General features: G+C 35.7%; 1 protein-coding gene across 1 annotated transcript in view; it reads left to right on the top strand.

The window, feature by feature from the left end:
* Positions 1–19,009, top strand: part of COG6 (component of oligomeric golgi complex 6) — a 62,478-nt gene that overhangs the window by 19,695 nt on the left and 23,774 nt on the right. The window contains 5 exon segments of the mRNA XM_032496253.1: positions 977–1,105; positions 1,183–1,274; positions 2,768–2,832; positions 7,448–7,539; positions 12,187–12,304. Coding sequence (XP_032352144.1) covers positions 977–1,105; positions 1,183–1,274; positions 2,768–2,832; positions 7,448–7,539; positions 12,187–12,304 — 496 coding nt within the window.

The raw sequence follows: 19,009 nt of genomic DNA, 5'->3' as shown, positions 1-19,009 counted from the left end.
TAAAGAAAACAGTATAGCCTAAGAAATTAATTATTTTGGAAACCTTTGGGAAATTTTGGTAACTTTGTTTATATGTGGCATAATGAAATAATTCTCAGCATTTAGGAGAATACTGTTTAGAGATTTAAAAGTTAATTGGTCCAGAATCTGCTGACATTGGACTATGAAAAAATATTTTGCTTTCCTGTGTACTTTTATAACAGAACTTTCAGCTGGGCATTGAGTGGTGATAACGGGAAACAAAGGCTGATTCTAGTCAAAGAAACAGGCATTCTTGACAACTCTAAGCCATCCTATGATTTCACCCCAAATTGTCTGATCCTCCAGGTCAAAACTTTCCTTCCCTACAGATTCCTCAACTTCTAATGTCTTTTTTTTTCCAACCACAATGAATGACTTGTAAAAGAAACTATTTGCTCTATATACATAGTCAGTAAATTTAAGGAACATGTAATTTAATATTGGAGTCAAAATAAGCTTTTAAATATGGATAGTATATTTTGGGCAAATTTTAATGGTAAAAAATATATAAATGAGAATTCCTAAATGTGGAAGGAAAAGTCTTAATTTCAGTTTGCAAGGTTCTAACTGTAACTAGCCTCTGAGAATTAGGTATCACGGCCTCTGTGACAGTGGAGCATCATGTTTTGGACGAGAGGGGCTCTGAAACCTTCAAGTCCAGGATTGCTTCCTTGCCCTGATTTTTACTTTTACCAAGTCTACTGCTCTGTCCCTTTTTGCCACCGCCTCTGTTACTGTTCCCAAATCCCAGCATTCTTTCTTAGGAGTAAAAAGATGGGCCTCTAGATTGCATTTTCATTATGATAAAGTTATTTCATAAGTATATTTTGTTGTTTAAAACAGTATTGCTTAAAGAGGCTTCAGATGCCTTGCTCATCTCGGAAATTTCATGAATAGTTTGATGTAACCGTTAGAAAGAAAAATCACTGTTTTTCATATAACTTGTTTCTTCTAGGTATACTTTAGATGAGTTTGGAACAGCCAGAAGAAGTACAGTTGTTCGTGGATTTATTGATGCTCTTACAAGAGGGGGCCCAGGAGGCACACCTAGACCCATTGAAATGCATTCCCATGATCCTTTGAGGTATAGTAGTCAGACAGCATTGGAGTATTTGATGTTTTCCTGAAGGACGTTTTTACTAACATTTAGTTCTTTATTAGATATGTAGGAGATATGTTGGCTTGGCTCCATCAGGCTACTGCTTCTGAAAAAGAACACCTTGAAGCTCTCTTAAAGCACGTAACTACACAAGGTGGGTCTTCCGATTGGTACTGCTAATGCCTGAATGTGGTCAGTCGCACGGGACGTCTCTGTTTCTGTTCTTACTGCTCTTTTCTTCGTGGGGGTTAAGTCCTCACACATAGGTAACACAGTAAGCATCCCGATTATCTTCCCACCTCTCCTGCCCCCTCCCCCCCGAGACTTTGTTCTCTGTCATTTTCCTCTTGTCACACAGCTGATCATACTTTAATACTGAACCCTAGGGACCCTGCACAGTAAGCCCAGACCCTTCTGCTTCCCTGCTGCGGCCTTTCTGGAGTGCCTAGGGTAGAATATCTCAGATCTCCTGTGCCGCCACCTTTTAAAGTCAAAAGGTGGTGTTATTTTCATTTTATGTGTGAGTCCACAGGCCAAGTGACTGAAGGGCATTAAGCTGCTACTTCTTTCATTTCTACTGCTCAACCCCTTTTTTCATTCTCACTTGAGTATTTTAAAGTTTTTTGAATAATTACCTATGTACTAAATGTACTTAAAATTTTGGTCTTGATTTCAAGAGAAAAAAATTATTATTTTTGAGTTGCTAATGTCTGTTTACAGAATTTCAAATCTTCTTAGTTGTGACTACCTTAAGATGCCTTTTGTAGAAGGAGTTAGTGGATGGTTAAGATGTTCTGTTTTTGATAGGAAATGAAGAGAGCTATTGTGACTGGTGTCACTTGGCTATTTTGCATAGCTTGGCCCCCCATCATCCCGGTTCAGCGCATCTGCAGGAGAGACCAGTGTACAAATTGGTGGCAGGACTTAACCTCCTTGTTTTTAACTCTTATATTGAGATTAGGTTCAGCATATATGACTGATTGGCACAAAGTCTGAACTTTTAAAAGTTGTCTTCTGTTACCCTAATTACCAGTTTAAAAGAATGTATTTCTTTAAAAATGTTAGTAAAGTATGCATGAGAGGCAGTATTAAGAAGTGGGAAGAAAATAATTGGAGTTAGATGAAATAGGTTATTCTGTGGAAATGGCATGAATTCTTATAAACCTCAGTTTCTTCATCTGTAAAAATGAAGGTGGTTACAAGCAGTGTATACCAAGACCTTAATCGTCGGTAATTAGTAAATGTCAGTTTTTCCATTAGATTGCAAGGTGTGTTTTCCATCTTTATACCTTCAGTTTGTGTGCTTAGCACTGTCTAGAATAAGGTGTTTGTGGAACAAAAGCTTGCACATCTTCACATCACCTCCTTCAGTTAATATATTTCAGAGTCTTTTTTTCCTGTGGTTCATAATATTTATTCTTTTTCACAAAGAAAAATGTTCACTAATCAACAGTCAAATGAATTAACAGGACCCTCAACTCATTAACGTAATTAAAGTCCTAAAAGATTTTGAACTTAAATATTATTATGGTTATTTTCAATGTTATTAATGCCATGAGTCATATGTATGAGTGTTTGTTATTTTTTTGAACTTACGTGAAGCAGTGTAATACAGAAAAAAATTTCAGTTATGTCATATAATTGTAGGTGTTGAGGAGAATATTCAGGAAGTTGTTGGACATATTACTGAGGGTGTGTGCAGACCTCTAAAGGTAAAATATTTTGTTTTTAAATATGTTTTACGGTATCTGGTTAAATTATTGCCTTATTCTGAGTTTAAAGAAATTCATAGCAGCTTGAATTTTTGCTTAACTTTGTCAAATTAACACATTAGTGTAGGATAATAAAACACATTTTAAACTAATCATTGCCAGTTTTCTCCCTAAGAAAATTTGAAATATTCTTAGTTTGCATATATTCACTTATTTTGTACATATTTTGTTTCCTATAATAATTTATGTTAATCAGTTGAGAAAATGTCTATTAAATTGAAATAATGAATCTATGAACTCTAAACAGAAATTTACTAAAAACATATTTTATTTACTTTATTGCTTCAAGCATAGTAAATGTTTTTGTTTATTCTAACAATAAATAATGATAAGGATAAAATAATGTGTGTAAGTATTACTATCAATACTGCTTATAGTACAGGAACAGAATTTGAAGTCAAAGTTGGGTTAGAATGTCTACTTTGCCACTTAATTACGTTTACTTGTTCTAATTGCCTCACTTTTCTGCATCTTAATTTGCTCATGTTGAACCGGTACATAAAAATACCTGCCATCAAGGGCTGTGAGGAGTCAGTGTGAGACGTGTGTAGGTGATGTGCACGGTTCCTGGCACCTCCTATGCATGCAGCAAATGTTATTCTTCTTTATGAATAGTTCCAGAATATTTTGCAGTTGTTCTTTTACTTTTCCTTGTTGACTGACTTCAATTTACTATATGGAAATTTTAATCCAGGAGTTTTATGGTTTATTCTTACCAAGAACTAAATTTTAAAACCAAGTTTTGTTGTTTCTACGATTTTCTTTGCTATTTGGTCCTAGGCAAGGAAATCCCAGTGGCATATCTGTGACAATTGATTATATTTGCAAATTAAATTACTGCTATAACTTGATTATCCTAGGGTCCAATTGCATATTCAGTAAATACATAGCAAAATATTTTGAACTGATTTTAATTCTCCCAAATGAAACATTTACTTGCCATAGTTGACTTTTAGACATTTGTACTCATAAATGTTGCTTGTTTTGTATACTAGCAGTTATTGAAAAGATAAAAGTAGAAAAGGAGAATAAAGAGAAGTTTCTTTTTCTATACTTTTCATACCTTTCTATAACTACATGGTTGAAAGAAACTGCTGGTCTTTTTGGTGATAAGTTGTAGTTTATCTGCCTTATCTTCATCCTCTCAACGCACCTTACTTACGGTATTATATTCCTTATATTGCTTACTCCTTCTTTTCTTTTTTTTAATGAAGTAATTGTATAAAATGTAATTCTAGAATCTGAGGGTTGAAATGAACCTTAGAGTTTTCTGTCTTGGACTGAGTAAGAAATGTTATGATGTTAAAAACATTTAAAATAACACCCACTGCTTATATAAAGAAATTATATACCAGTCAGCCTCTGTTTTAAAATGTACTTAGAACTCATTTCATTTTCCTTCAATGTGTGTGCCCAGAAAGGTATCAGTAACAATTGTAGGGCATTATTGTGACTTTCTGTGAAATATTAATGTAAGCTATGAAAGGGTGAAGAAAACTAGTAAGCAAGCAAAGATACTTTTATGGTAAAATGATGAAAAATCCCTTCAGTTTTTTAAGTGACAGAACCTTAGCTCTTTCCATGTGGTAGTATCTGTTTATTGCACACTCCAGGGAATATTTAACAGGTGTTCACTAGTAGGTACACGTCAAGTTAGCAGTGACGCAGTGACGCAGTGATGCGGTACATGATCCAGCAACTCTTCCCTTCCTCTGTGCACTTGTAGACAGTGTTACACTATACTAACAGTTCTTTCTGTATGACCTCATTTGGGTATCTGATGCTCTCAGTGATACAGTTGTTAGCTGAGAAAAAGCTTAGTTTAATATTTTCTTTTTCAATTATAATTTGGAATATTTTTCTTAGTGACTTCCCTGCTTTTACATTCCAAAAATTTTTCCTAATTGGTAAGTGGCTAAACTTTTCATAGTGGCATGTAATATTGGATGTTCTGGCTAAATTTCTATTATTCAACCGTTTGTCTTTGTGGTAATGAATTCTTTTCAAAGCAGATGAGAGTTTGAAACAAAGAAAATGTTGTAGTGATGGGATGATATCCTTGCAAAACTGTGTATTTGTTTTACTCTCCCCTGTATTTAACCTTTTCTTAGTGTTAACAAAGTGAAACTCCATAGGTACTAGACTATATAGTTGTAAATATATGCGTTAGGACATGATCTCTAAAGTTACTTCCAGTTTTAAAATCTGTGCTCTGAACTTGAAGTCACATGCACTGAGGGGAGGGCTCTGTGGCTCGTCAGCGTCAGGCCTGGGATTTCGCAGATACCTTCCCTCACAGTTGTAGCTAGAAACCTCAAAATTAATGTACTTACTCTTTATTTTTCAAGTCCATAGGTAAAATGTTGTTTCTTTTGTGTGAATGTTCTAGATCGCTGACATTTGAATTTTATCTCTTTCAATAAAAACTTTAGCCTATTGTATGCTCCTGACCTTCTTAAACTATGGTGGCTTCTGTGAAAATAGGTGTGCATGCAAAGATAAATGGCAGGGAACAGACAGTGAAAGCTGCCTGTGTGAGACAGTCCCAGTGCCCTGGGATTGCTGATGTAGCTTGGGGACGAACATCTGCCCTGAGCAGCTGTCTGATTTTGGTAAAGGGGGTTTGTCCTTGTCCCTTTCAGTCCTCCCTCTCCCTTGCCCCGTCCCCACAAGTGCGGCCTCTTCTCCTCTCGCCTTTGCTGCCGCTCTCCGCCTGCCTGGGCGTGGAGAGCCCTGCTCTGCCTTTCCCCTCTCCCCGAGGTGGTCACATTCCATCCAGCCCATGTGTGCTGCTTTCGATGTCTGCCTTTATCATCTTTGCTGCGTCTAACACAGTTAGGATTTGCCGAGTGCTTACTCTGTGCCAGGAGCTGTTGCAGGCACCTCCTGGCTGAGCCCTTACTCCCATCCCTGCTTTTAAGATCAGCTGACCGTTTCCCTCTGCTGGCGTCCCCACCGTGAGTCCCATTTGGTCTGTTATACTTGTTTATTTTTGTTTCTCTTAACTCCTGTGTCTTTCCTGTGACTGTTGATTTTCGCTGAAAATGGTCTGGTCTCTTACATAATCCTCCTGAAGCAGTGGGTAAACTAACCAGTCTTGGTGCGTCGTACATAAGTCTCCTGAGTTTTCAGCCTTGCTCTGTTTTCACTGCAGCTGAAAGGATGCCGCTTTCCCCCAAACCATTAGTATGTGTGAAGAGGTGAATGTTGTTTTCCTTTTCTTTTTCTCTTTCTTCCTTCCCCCTCTCCTCTTCTTTCTCTCTTCTTAAGGAAGTTGGAATGAAGAGTATTTTCTCCATGCCTGAAAATTCTAGAAGGCAGGTTGCCAGATAGCTGAGATGGTGTTATAAATCTGCTAGGGAAGAGCTGTCTGCAATTAACACTCTTTATATTTTGTCCTAATAGTTATATTGAAATTCAGAAAATATCACTTTTATTGATAAGATATATAATTTAAATCACTATTGAGGCCTTGGACCTAGAAACAAATTACAATGTGAAAATTACAGTTTTTAAATTCAAATGCCATTCATGATTTATAATATTGTGGTAGTTAACTAATCTGTTACCTTATGCCGAAAGGTGTGTCAGTTTCATAAACATGTTAATGTAGAGATCAGTTTCTATACAACAGGTTTTTGTACACTCATATATACTTAATATGTATAAAATACCATTTTAGCAGATCACATTTATTGGTATTATACTTCAAGATCTAAGTGCTTTCAAACGTGTTTATTAAACATCTGTTGCAAACGTACTGTTCTATTAGATGCTGCAGAAATGTAGGAGAAGCAGAAAACACGTCTATTTAGAATCTAGGTCGGAAACAAGGAGACACAATGTCACCAGCAGCTTAAGCATAGATAGAATGTGTAAGTAAGCACACCCGGTGTGGTTTAGATTGTATTTACTAATTAGGGAATATAAAGTAAGGGAAAGATTAGTGAGGGATGGGGTTTAATTAGAAAGGACTCTGAGTAGTTAATCTTGAGCAGATCAAGTTAATCTTGAACTAGATCTGATATTGCCCTGGTAGTAGTATAATTAGACAGATTATGTTAGTGCTAATTTGAGATTTATCTGCTTTCTTATTCTCTAATTAATATAAAAAGAAACTTGGTATAGTAGTTTAAAGATAAGAATTAAAGAAATTTTTTCTGAATATTTGTCCATAGAGCAGTACGTTTTCACTGATAATCTGTTTTTAGAATGTAACAGCTTCTTTGCAGTTTAGTGCTGAGCTAAAGTCCCTTATGTGCTGGTGAAAAACTTAAAGATGATCTAATCACTGTGTTGAGTTTCTCATAGCAACTGCCTTGAACCAAATTCTGTAGGTAATGGATCACTTTTTTGTAGCGTATATCTGTGTTAAAATGTTTGTGTTATTTTACCATGCTTTGTAATTTAACGTTCAGAAATAACTTGAAAGGAATTTTGTGATTTCTGCAATGATAAAATTTAATTTTTTTAATGCTATTCATACTACATGTGATTAATGAAGAGAAGTTACACTTTTAAGAAATGTTTATTTTTTTCTCACATGTTTTAATAGGTTCGAATTGAACAAGTAATAGTTGCTGAACCTGGAGCAGTTTTATTATACAAAATTTCTAACCTCCTTAAATTTTACCACCATACAATCAGGTAAGTGTAATGTTTAAATGTGCTCGTTAAGTCCGATGTGATACCTCATTTCAGTTAGAACCCAGTGTAATATTTTTTGTGTGTACATTCTCTTTGCATGACCAGCTGGCGGAGCCTCCACACCATGTGACTCATCTTGTGTGCATTATACGTGCTATACTTTGAGGTGCAGCCTTTCCTTCTCCCTTTCTTCTCCCAGCCTAACCAGACACACACACTAGCACACACACAACTTAGGGAGTGGTGTAAATCTGTACAAGTGTTTATTGAGTCCTCCTGTATTAGTAAAAGATGCACAACACCTAAAGCAACTACATATTATACTCAGAATAGGGCGTAATTAGTGAAATGTCTTATTCTGGATGTAAATAACATAAATTCACCTTTAACATTTAGTTTTCCATTAGTGATAAAACAGAAACCATTGCTTTACCTCCTCTAAATAAAAGCAGCTTTATCTGATTAGGAACCACTTGCCTTATCTAAAATATGACCTTTGACTCCCAAATTTGCATTCATTTTCATTTTGCATATATCTGTTGATGGTGTACATACACTTGAGCCTTAACTGAAAATGCCACTATAAGACCATGTTACACGTGTAGTTGTGTTCAGTGTTTTTCCAGGCTCTGTTTTTGATAGTCTTTATATTAGTCTACTAAAAAATGCTTTAAAATTACTTGTTATCAAGAATGCCAGTATCAGGAACAGAAGGCCAGTTGTTAAAATCCAAGAGGGTTATTATAACTAACAGATCCAGAAGAGGCACAGGGATCACTAGTTCAAGAAGCACCAAAAGAATGTGGCAGTGGTGTTACCTGCCTCCTGGTGGCTGAGATTAGCCACCCAAAACTCACAGCTAAGAGTCAGATTTCATATCTTATTGATAGATTTTTCAACAAAACTAATAAGCTGCAGGCCACAAAATTGATCAGAGATAGGACTGGGGTTAGTTGTCTAACATTGTAGATATATATTTATTATCACCGCTGTTCATGACTCAAAAGCAATAAATTAGTTTCAATTGTAATGTGTTAGGCTTCCTAAAATAAGAAAATTATGCATATTTAGAAAACACAGGAGCAGCTGAAATATAGCTAATGCTGTATTATGCGAAAGATAGTGGTAAAATAATTTTTAAATAATCTATTTAGTTATGCCATGATGGTGCTGCATGAAATTTCTTACTTGAAGATAATGATAAGAGAGTGCTAAGAATAAAATCATTTGGATTCTGAAGATGATAGGTTTTTTTAGGCTCTGAGAATTATAATTTTTCTGTCTTTGAAGATGATAATTTTGAAGATGACAGTATCTTTTGATACATTTTTTGCATGTACTTTTTCTGCTTGTTAACACATTTCCTCATGTAGTCAACTGAAAAGTTAACTATAAATGTCATTTTCTAGGTGCTAAGGAAATGACAGTGAACTAAACAGAGCTTGAACTTACATTCTAATGGGGCAGACAAGCAAGTATCAAATAATAATTTTAAATAGCAGCAAGGGCACTGAGGAGAAATACAGCGGGAGAAAGGCATTAGAAAACACAGGGAGGGATTTGTGTGAGTAGGTGTTACGTGAGCATGACTGCCTTTGAGGGCCTGCTGGTGCAGGTGACCACTGAGCAGAGACCTGAATGACGTGGAGCCGGGTGTGGAAAGCATTTGAAGGAGAGTGTCCTGGGCAGAGGCACACCCTGGGCCCAAGGCCAGGAAAAGCTTGGACTCTAGGGGACCAGAAGAATGCCAGAGGTGGGAGGGGAGTGAGTTGGAAGGAGTTAAGAGGAGATAAAATCAAAGAGGGAGGCAGAGTCCAGACACATGTAGGACTCTGTAGGCCATGGTGAGGAGTTAGATTTTATTCTCAGTATGTTAAAGATGATGTGGGAGGATTCTGAGTGACGGGAGCGATTTATGATGTAAGGAAGGGGCTCTGGGTACTGTGTGGATCGTGTAGCATAGTGGGACGAAAGGGGATCAGGGAAGGTACCTAGGAAGCAGTTTGTGGTTCTGAGCAGAAGTGAGGACGAGTCAGACTAGGTTAGTAGACTTGGAGGTGGTAAGAACTAGTTGGTTCTGGAGATATTTTATGTTCTAGCTAATAGTACTTACATATCAACCTGATGGAGTGAGTGAGGAGTCAGGTTCTTGGCTTTCGATTTGAACAGCCAGATGAAAATGGTATTGTCATGTGCTGAGACTGGAAGTGCTGGAGAGGACCGTGTTGACGGGGGTGGGTGGGCGATGAAGAGTTCACTGCAGTTTTGGCTGAGTCAGATTCTGTGTCCTTGTGAACATTCAGTAGGAGATGTCAAGTGAGCAGAGAACACAGGAAAAAAAAAAAAGACTGAAACTATTAATTTGGTAACTTACAGCGTATAGGTATTTGAAGCCACAGAACCATGTAAAATCACATCAGAAGTGAGCGTAGATCAGTGTCTAGAGGTTAAGAAGAGAAGAAACAAAGAAAACTGGGGAGGAATATCCAGTGAGGTTGGGGAAAGTAGGAAAAACTCAAGTTCTCAAAAAATGTTTGCCCCCTTTGCATTAAAACTCCTAGAGGATAGATTCTGCCAAAACCCCAAAAAGGGAGATGTGGGAAAAATCCAGCGTACTTTGATTACATTTCCTTTCCTGTAAAACATTCTCTCTCTGTGGTTGAAAATTGCTCGGTGTCTGTGCTTGCTTGCTTTCCTTGCCCGTAGTGCGGTTTCAGTCCCAAACTGCCAGGTGGACTCCGCACATCAAGTGGTCCTCCCAGCTTCTCTCCCTTTCCTCTCCCCACGTCCCCTTGGAGCCCCTGTCCTGTGTCTCCAGTCTCCCCGGGCTGCTCTCTAGACCTACCACGCGCCTGTCACTCAGGTTTGTCGTCTTGAGCAGCCTGCTCTTTCCCTTGTGTTGGGTTCCCTGATGAGTATTTACACGCTTGTAATAATGTAAACGTTGACTATTTACCAGAGCCCTGGGGTATAACTGTATTAGGAAGCCTGGGGAAGATGGGGTTTGAGTATATTGTGATGGGGGAGGAGCTCTGTATAATTTAACTCGTCTTCTGCCTCAGGGAGTTTGTGTATAATCCCTAAAGCCGAACAATCAATAGGAGTAAAAGCACACTGGGTAGGAATATGAAGGGGAATACAAGTAGCATCCACAGGTGTTCAGTCCAGTGACTGGGACCTGGCGAGGACTCAGTAAACATTAGTAAACTCTGGATCTGAGTACCTGCAAAATGTGGTTGATAACTCCACATTTTAAAAAATGAATGTAAATGGATCTTGATGTCTCTCCAGTTTTTTCATTAAAATATCAGTTGCTGTTTGTGTTCATTCACTCTTCTTCCCCCCTTGCTTGATGTATCATTCTTTTATTCAAAGACATACTTACTTTATTATATGAATAGGCATGTGTGGGAGCACCTTCCAATTTATTTTCGTGTTAAGCTTACAATATTTTTTACTGAAATACTTTCATGTTTTATGTAGTACATAAAACTGATAATTTGCTTTGTCTGCATTAACCATGTACGAGTTCATTCAAATTTATTTTAGTTTTAAAATGTATTGAAATACATAGTACTTGCTTTTATAATGTATCATGTTATATATCAGTTCTCAGTAAATTTGCTGTATGTTTTGCTTACTATCTACCGATATGTATTAGTGCCATTATATTAACTTCAGCAATCTGAATGTTTGTAGTTATAGTAAGATGTTATTGTGCCTTTAGAAATTATAATTTCCTACCAGATTACAGTGTATTTTTGCATCAACAAAAAACTTTTCCTCTAAAAACATATTTTAAAATCACTTTCAGTACATTAATAGGAGAATAAAATTGGGGACTGTTTTATATACATGCCTGTCTTACATCCTGCCCAAAAGGGAAAACCCTACTGAATGGGTCTAAGAAATATCCTTGTGATAGCAAATAGAGAATTATGGAATGTACTAATAATTATTTTTAAATGATACCAGATTTTTCATAATTAGTCTAAATATACTGCTATTTAGGCAGCAGTATGAAAAATGAGAAACTTTATAATTTACTGGTGTGTTGTTGATACAGCATAACAGTTTTAATTTAAAAAGTAATTCAGTATTAATAAAATGAAAATATTTTCCCTGGGGAGGATGTAGCTCAGTGAGTGCATAGCATGCATGCAGTCCTGGGTTCGATCCCCAGTACCTCTATAGAAATAAATACCTAATTACCCCCACCCCCAAAAAAAAATTTAAGTAAATAAAATATTTTCTCAATACAGCTGTTGAGGGAATGGCTTCCTTAAAATGAGATCTCTTGGATAATCAAGACATACATTTACTATAAGAGAGGAAAAACAGGAGCATGGGTTTGCATAGTGTAAGTGTGTTCTAACCCACTGCTTTTCTAAAAGAGATTGTGAATTTTTTTTTTTGAGATTGTGAAATATTGAAGACACTGTAGTTTGTTTTCATTTGTTTGTCACCTAACTTGAAAAAAATGCCTCATTTTAATATGAAACTACAATAATTGTTTTTAACTTGCAGGTTATATTCTATATAAAAACTTTTGTTTAAATCTAGATCTTTTTTTAAACACTTATACTCAGTTAAAGAACTGAATTGTTTTAGCATGTTTTGCAATCTGAAATATTCTTTGCTTTTAAGTGGCATTGTTGGAAATAGTGCAACTACATTACTGACTACCATTGAAGAAATGCATTTGCTGAGCAAAAAAATATTCTTCAATAGCTTGAGTCTTCATGCAAGTAAATTAATGGACAAGGTATGTTTGAAAAATGCAATTCTTAAACTATGTGAATGTGAGTCTTTCACATTTAAAAATGCTGTTTCACTGTTTTTACATTGGTGACAGTTTTTTCCCATTCCATACAGTGTACTTTCGAGTTCTTCCTGTGAACAACAAAATTCATTTTGAGATGGCTTACTGGATCTAGGTTTACAGTCTGTTCCTGGAACAGTGTAACTCTGAGTCATAATTGGAGATAGAATCTCAAGCTCTAGTTTCACTACCATTTTTCTATAACCAAAATTTTGTAATTCAAGCAGACTTACAATATTTAGGTCAGGGCTAAAATGACATATAGATTGGAAAACTAGAACTTTTACTTACTGTTTTTTCTAAACATCTTACTTATATTTTTACACTCTCTTGTTACGGCTTTGTCCTTAGGAAATTTGTTCCTTCAAGTTGTATACTATAATGAATTGTGAAAACAAGCAAGATAACAGAAAACTCCTACAAAAATAAACAATGACAGCAAAAACCTGGAAGAGTTCTATGAGAGCTACTATTTTAAATTGAGCTGTGTGTTATGCAGGAATAAATTGGCAAGACCTTAAGGAATGGATTTACAGTGACCAAATCCTTCTTTATTTTTGTTTGATTATTGAAGACTGAAAAGTTTTTCAAGGATGCATCACAATCACCATCCTGGTTTTTTTTTTTTTTTTTTTTTAATTATACTACTCTATCTAACAACTTGGTTATATTAGTCACAGGTTTGTAATATAGTGTGGAACAGTCAATAGCAATCCAATCCAGAGTACCTGGTCAATTTTTACATTTTTAATCTTAGAGAAGCCTTAATAGGATATTAAGATCTGCTTTCTGATCCCCATGCATGACTTAAATTTTTTTGGAAAAACAGCATGATTTTGTGGAGCTGGAATATTTCTCTTATACATTTTTCTGTACCTCTGTTTGTACCAGTTTACTAATAGTCAATCAACTCTAGTTATAGATATGTTTATATGAGTTCTTATTTAGACACAGTTTTTCTAAAATCATTCATATGTGGTACAGACTTTACACATGAGCAGACACATACTTGCTGATGAGAATACAAGGGCAGACAGCCGTCTGCTGGTCTTGGGTTGCTTCTTTTTTCATGGAAAATTGTCAAATAAATTCTGTGACTACTGTAGAATCACAGGTTTTAGGAAAGGCATGCCCGAGGTGCTATGCTAGCACAGTAGGAGGAGGATATGTATAGTATACACTTACAGAGAGGGAGCCTTCCAGAGAGGGAGCCACAAGGCTTGAACTTTGAAGGGCATAGTAGATGAGGTAGGTGAAAGGTGGTAGGGAGAGGTCATCCTAAGCAGAGGAGACAGATAGAATATCCAAGAGCACAAGCTATGGGTAATCAATAAACAAATTTTTCATTTATTAAAAAAAATCATTGGAAAGTGGTGTGGCATGTAAATAGGCTAGGTTGCAGACAGGATAATTAAGGGAATATCGAAGTAGTTTTTATGAAAATACATGTTCCAAGGCAGAGACTCTGGGAAGAGCCATGAAGGGACGGATTCTTGAGGGGTAAAGGCAGATCTTCAAAAGTTGGTGACTGATTGAATGTGGGTAAATGAGATGGAGGAGATCTAAAATAATTCCTGTGTTATCAACCTGGGAGTATTGATTCCAGGTAACTTGAATAAAGAGAGAGTGTGAAATTTGGGGGATAAAATGTTATTGTCTAAGTTAGACAAGATACATGTGGGATAGCCTGCAGTCAAGTCTAATCTAGTACGGAGCTATATACATTTGAATTCAGGGAGTTTTGCATATAAAAGATTGTTGAATCCATGGATTTTTATGAGGTCTTTAGGAATCATGTTTAATAAGAGTAGATCTTCCAGGACAGACAGTCTTGAGAAATACTGACATTTAAAAGAAGAAAATAAGCCCAACCATGGGAGGATGCTGAGGAAGGATGATGAGAGGCAGGAAAAAAATGAGAAGAGTTTCATCAGAAAAACCAATAGAATTTCAAGAAGGAGGGCATGATTGATGATAGATACTGTATGAAGAATTCTCATAAAGTGAGGATAGCAGGTTTGTTACCTTTGTCAGTATACAGATGACCCATGACTTAGAACAATTTTATTCATGTGATGGGGACAAGAGGCAAATTGCAATATGGGCATTACCGTTGTAATTGTTTTTTGCTTTGTATTTTTAAATTAAGATATGTACATTGTTTTTGTAGACATAAAGCTACTATACTCTTAATAGACTACAGCATAGTTTAAACATAAGTTTTATATACACTGGGAAACAAAAAATTCATGTGACTTGCTTTGTTGAGATACTTGCTTTATTGCAGTGGCCTGGAACCAAACGTGCAGTATCTTTAAGGTATGCCTGTATTAGAAATTCTCGCCAGAGCAAGTAGTTAAGAGGAATTAGAGACATCCAAATTGGAAAGGAAAAAGTAAAATTATCTCTGTTTGCAGATACTATCTTCTATGTAGAAAACACTAAAGATTTTTGGTTACACAGAAACTGTTAGAACTAACAAATAAATTCAGCAAAATATCAGGATACAAAGTAAGCACACACACAAAAAGCTGCATTTTGGTGCACTAATGAACAATCCAAACAGGAAACGTCAAAAACAATTCAGTTTATAATAGCACCAAAAAGAATAAAATCCTTAGGAGTTAACCAAGGAGATGAAAGACTTACACATTGAAAGCTGCAAAACATTGCTGAAAGAAATTAAAGAAGATACAAATAAATGGAAAGACATCCCATGTTCATGGATTTTAAGACTTAATATTGTTAAGATCTCAATTCTATATAAAGCAATCTACAGATTCAGTGCAATCCCTCTCAAAATCTCAATGACACGTTTTGCAAAAGTAGAAAAACTCATTCTGCAATTCCCGTGAAATCTTAAGGGACCCTGAATAGCCAAAACAATCTTGGGTTTAAAAAAAAAGGAGGAAAGCTGGAGGACTGACACTTCCTGATTTCATAACTTGCTACAAAGCTACAGTGAACAGTGTGGTACTGGAATAAAGACAGATGTCTAGAACAGTGAAATAGAATAGAGGGCACAGGAATAAACCCTTGCATACATGATCAAATGTTTTTTGACAAGAGTTTCAAGACCATTCAATGGGAAAAGGACAATCTTTTTCAGCAAATGGTGCTGGGAAAACTGGGGATCCACGTGTGAAAGAAGTTGGATCCTGATCTAACACTATATACAGGTTAGCCCCAAATGAATCAAAGACTCAAATGTAAACCTAAAATTATAAAAATTCTTAAAAGAAACATAGGGCAAAAGCTTTACAACATTGGATCTAGTAACTTCTTGGATATGACACCAAAAGCACAGATGACAAAAGGAAAAATAGATACATTGAACTTCGTGAAAATTAAAGAGATTTGGGGCATTAAAAGACACTATCAACAGAGGGAAAAGGCAACCCACGAGTGGGAGAAAGTATTTACAAATCATGTATCAGTGGGAAAATGTTAGATTATTTAATAAATTCATTTAAATTTATGTTTAGGTTTTCTGTAGTTTCAATTTTATATCAAAATTTCAAATCTACCTGAAGTTTATTTTTGTCCATGTTGGAAAGGAAGCATTTATTTATTTTTCACAAGTGTTTATCCATTTACTTTATTTTTACTCAGAAAAACCCACTAAGTTCTTACATACTTTATTTCTCTTCAGTTAATTAAAGTTGCAAGAAAATAGGAAAATGTAATGACTAATAAAAGGCAAGTTTTAAACATTGAATCTTCCAGTTAGAACCTAGAACATAATAGGGTAAAAATAGGGAAAGAAAGAATTTTAATTTGAAAGTATGAAGTCCCAATTAATACTGCAGCCTTTTTGAGTTTGTAGCATTGAATAGGTTTTGGTTATTATTTTTGTTGTCATTATCATTAGTAATTGTACCCTGAAATGTTTTTCTTGGATATGAATTGGGTCACATTTAGGGATATTTTAATATTGAGATTGGAATATAATACTTTTTATAGCTTATGTGTTGCTTGTATATACAACTATTTCCAGTTTCTTTCAAGAGTTACCTTCTCTTTGCCAAATTTTAATGTTCCATATTTTATATTATATCTTTCACTTATTCTTCCCCTTGTAAATCATTCATCTCTTTTAAAAAGATTCTAGCCTTATGAGGAAAATGACACTTATTGCAGAATGGTCTTCATTAGCAAAGCACCCAAGTGGAAATTTTTGTTAATAGAATTTTAAATGGATAGTAAAGTTGTTGGAAAGAACCGCTTTTAAAATAAAGGTATAGCCAGAGATGAACTCCTTTCATGGTTCCTTCTGTGCTTTTAAAAAGACATATTTGGGAACTAATTCTTTATCTAGTATGAAAAAAAAATTCAAGGACATCATTTTATTGAACGATGTACCTTTTCCCTAACAAAGCAGTTTGAAGCACTTGAGTATTCAAGTATGTGTATTCCCATCCTAATCAAGCTCTCCTGAAACATTCATAACTGCAAATCTAGCAAAGTCTAAAAGGAAATATGTTCTGTACTACAAAAGACACAATGTCGTATCAATTTTAGCTAGACAGACATTTTCTAAAATTCTGTTCACTATAGTAATAGTACAATTCTAATTTAAAAGATACAGTATGTCATAAATGAAACCCCTATCAAATTAATAATAGTCAGGATTGATTTGCCCAGCTTACTGAAAAAAAAAAAACCTAAAAAGTCCTTTAAATTTTGATTTAAATTCTAGGATATGGTTACTGCCTAGAATCTCTTTTCACTATTTAAATTGTAGTACTTGGGCCAGCAGCATGGACATCACCTAGGAGCTTATGAGTTTAGTTGAGATTAAAAATCTCAGGCCCCAGACCTACTGAATCAGAATATACACTTTAGCTGGATTCCCTGGTCCTTCATATGCCTGTTAAAGTTTGAGAAGTGCTGTTTAGATGAATAGTTTGAGTTTTACATTATTCCTTGTAGATTATTCTGCCAGGAAAAACAAAATGTTTTCAGCTGAAATGCTTTTTAAATTTTAAATAAAAGTATGTGAAACAAGCTGTAATTATTTGAAATTATTTCAAACAAATGTTAGCTTGCACTCTTAGATTTATCTTGAATAACTTGATTGACTTAAAAACTTTAATTCCATAAATAAATAAGAGGAAACTTGGAGGTGATATGTTTTAAGCATAGGATGTAGAGATGGTTTCAAGGGTATATTACTGAGCAAAGGCTCATGGGCCCACGGTCTGGAAAGGCAAACTCTGACAGTGAGTGCAGCAAAGTAAGGTTTTATTTGCAGGGTGCCAAGCAAGGAGGATGGAGAGCTCATGCTCAGAAGACCAGAACTCCCTGATGGCTTTCAGGCAAGAGTGTTTAAAGACAGTGTTAGGGAAGAGGGTCCTAGGATGCGTGATGAGCTGGTGGATCTCCTGATTGGCTGGTAGTGAGGTAACAAGGTGATGTTTGGGAATCTCAGCCTTCTCGTTCCAACCAGTCTAGTGTCTGGTGCTAATGGTCAGCATGCGCTCACCATCCTCTCCCTGGGTGGGGGATCTTAGTTTCTCCAGAACAATTCAGAGATATGCATCAGATTGTTATCTGTACCCTGCTGATTCAGGAGGAACCCAGGAGTCCTGTGTCTCTGTTATTCTAGTCCTTAACTAGTTGGGTCTGTTTGGTACTCAGGGAAGGCCTAGGGGGACTAAAAGCGTTTTGTTCTACAAACAAGAAATGGGGGTATGGAGGGCCTGTTGTACCTGGGAAGGCCCCACAGGATCCTGCTTGGTTTTGATCCTCCCTCTTCTTTGATACTCCTCAGTCCTGAGGGGAAGGAGAGTGGGACAAGAAAGAGAATACAGTTTTGGTTAGAGAAGTTCATCATAAACTGAGTAAGGGAACTCGGTTTTAGGGAGACTTGGTTTCAGGTATACATATATCAATATTTTCATTAAGTTACATACATTAAATATTCATAGCTTTTTGTATGTCAATCTTACCTCAATAAAGTGGTTTAAAAAAACTTCAGTTCTGTTCCCTGTCAATTTCTAAAACATATGTATATTTAGAGATAGAGCATAAGGAATCTATATATAGAATGAAGAAATTAGTTTAAAAATGTGAGGGTTTGTTTGTTTGGCTTGGTTTTATATTTTTTGAAAGCAGATGGGTTAGTGGCCTAAGAAGCTACAGTACGGAAAATTAGGGGACCTTAAATGGAAGATATTTGAAAGAATAAAGCTAAAGTTGGCAGTGGAATGAGGTGGTAAAAACAGTTTTTAGAGTTTTTATGGTGCAGCCTTTCCATTTTCCTCTAATAAAGTCAAAGCCCCTATTTACAAAAGGGATACAAAGCATCACAGTAAACACAGGAAGAATGAGGTTCTAATATATAGAATATGAAGTTTCCAGGAGACCAAATGCTTTTAAATGTGAAATTTTTGCTTATACTTCAGCTTTTTTAATTGGAAAATGTACATAGAAGTTATGAAAATATCTTTCATAAAGTTCTTTTGTACATTATAATTATTATTAATCACTTTTATCAATTTTAGATATTTTTATAAAACATTGATTCTCAATATTTATATAATATAAACAACAAAAGATCAAATGAACTTTCATTGTAAATGGAGATAAAACTTAAGAGTACACGGACCTTAAGTGTAAAGTTCATTAAAATTTTGTATTTGTGTA

This window comes from Camelus ferus, chromosome 14, assembly GCF_009834535.1.
Source record: "Camelus ferus isolate YT-003-E chromosome 14, BCGSAC_Cfer_1.0, whole genome shotgun sequence".
In the NCBI taxonomy this organism is placed as follows: Eukaryota; Metazoa; Chordata; class Mammalia; order Artiodactyla; family Camelidae; genus Camelus; species Camelus ferus.
This window is presented reverse-complemented; position numbering and strand designations above follow the sequence as displayed.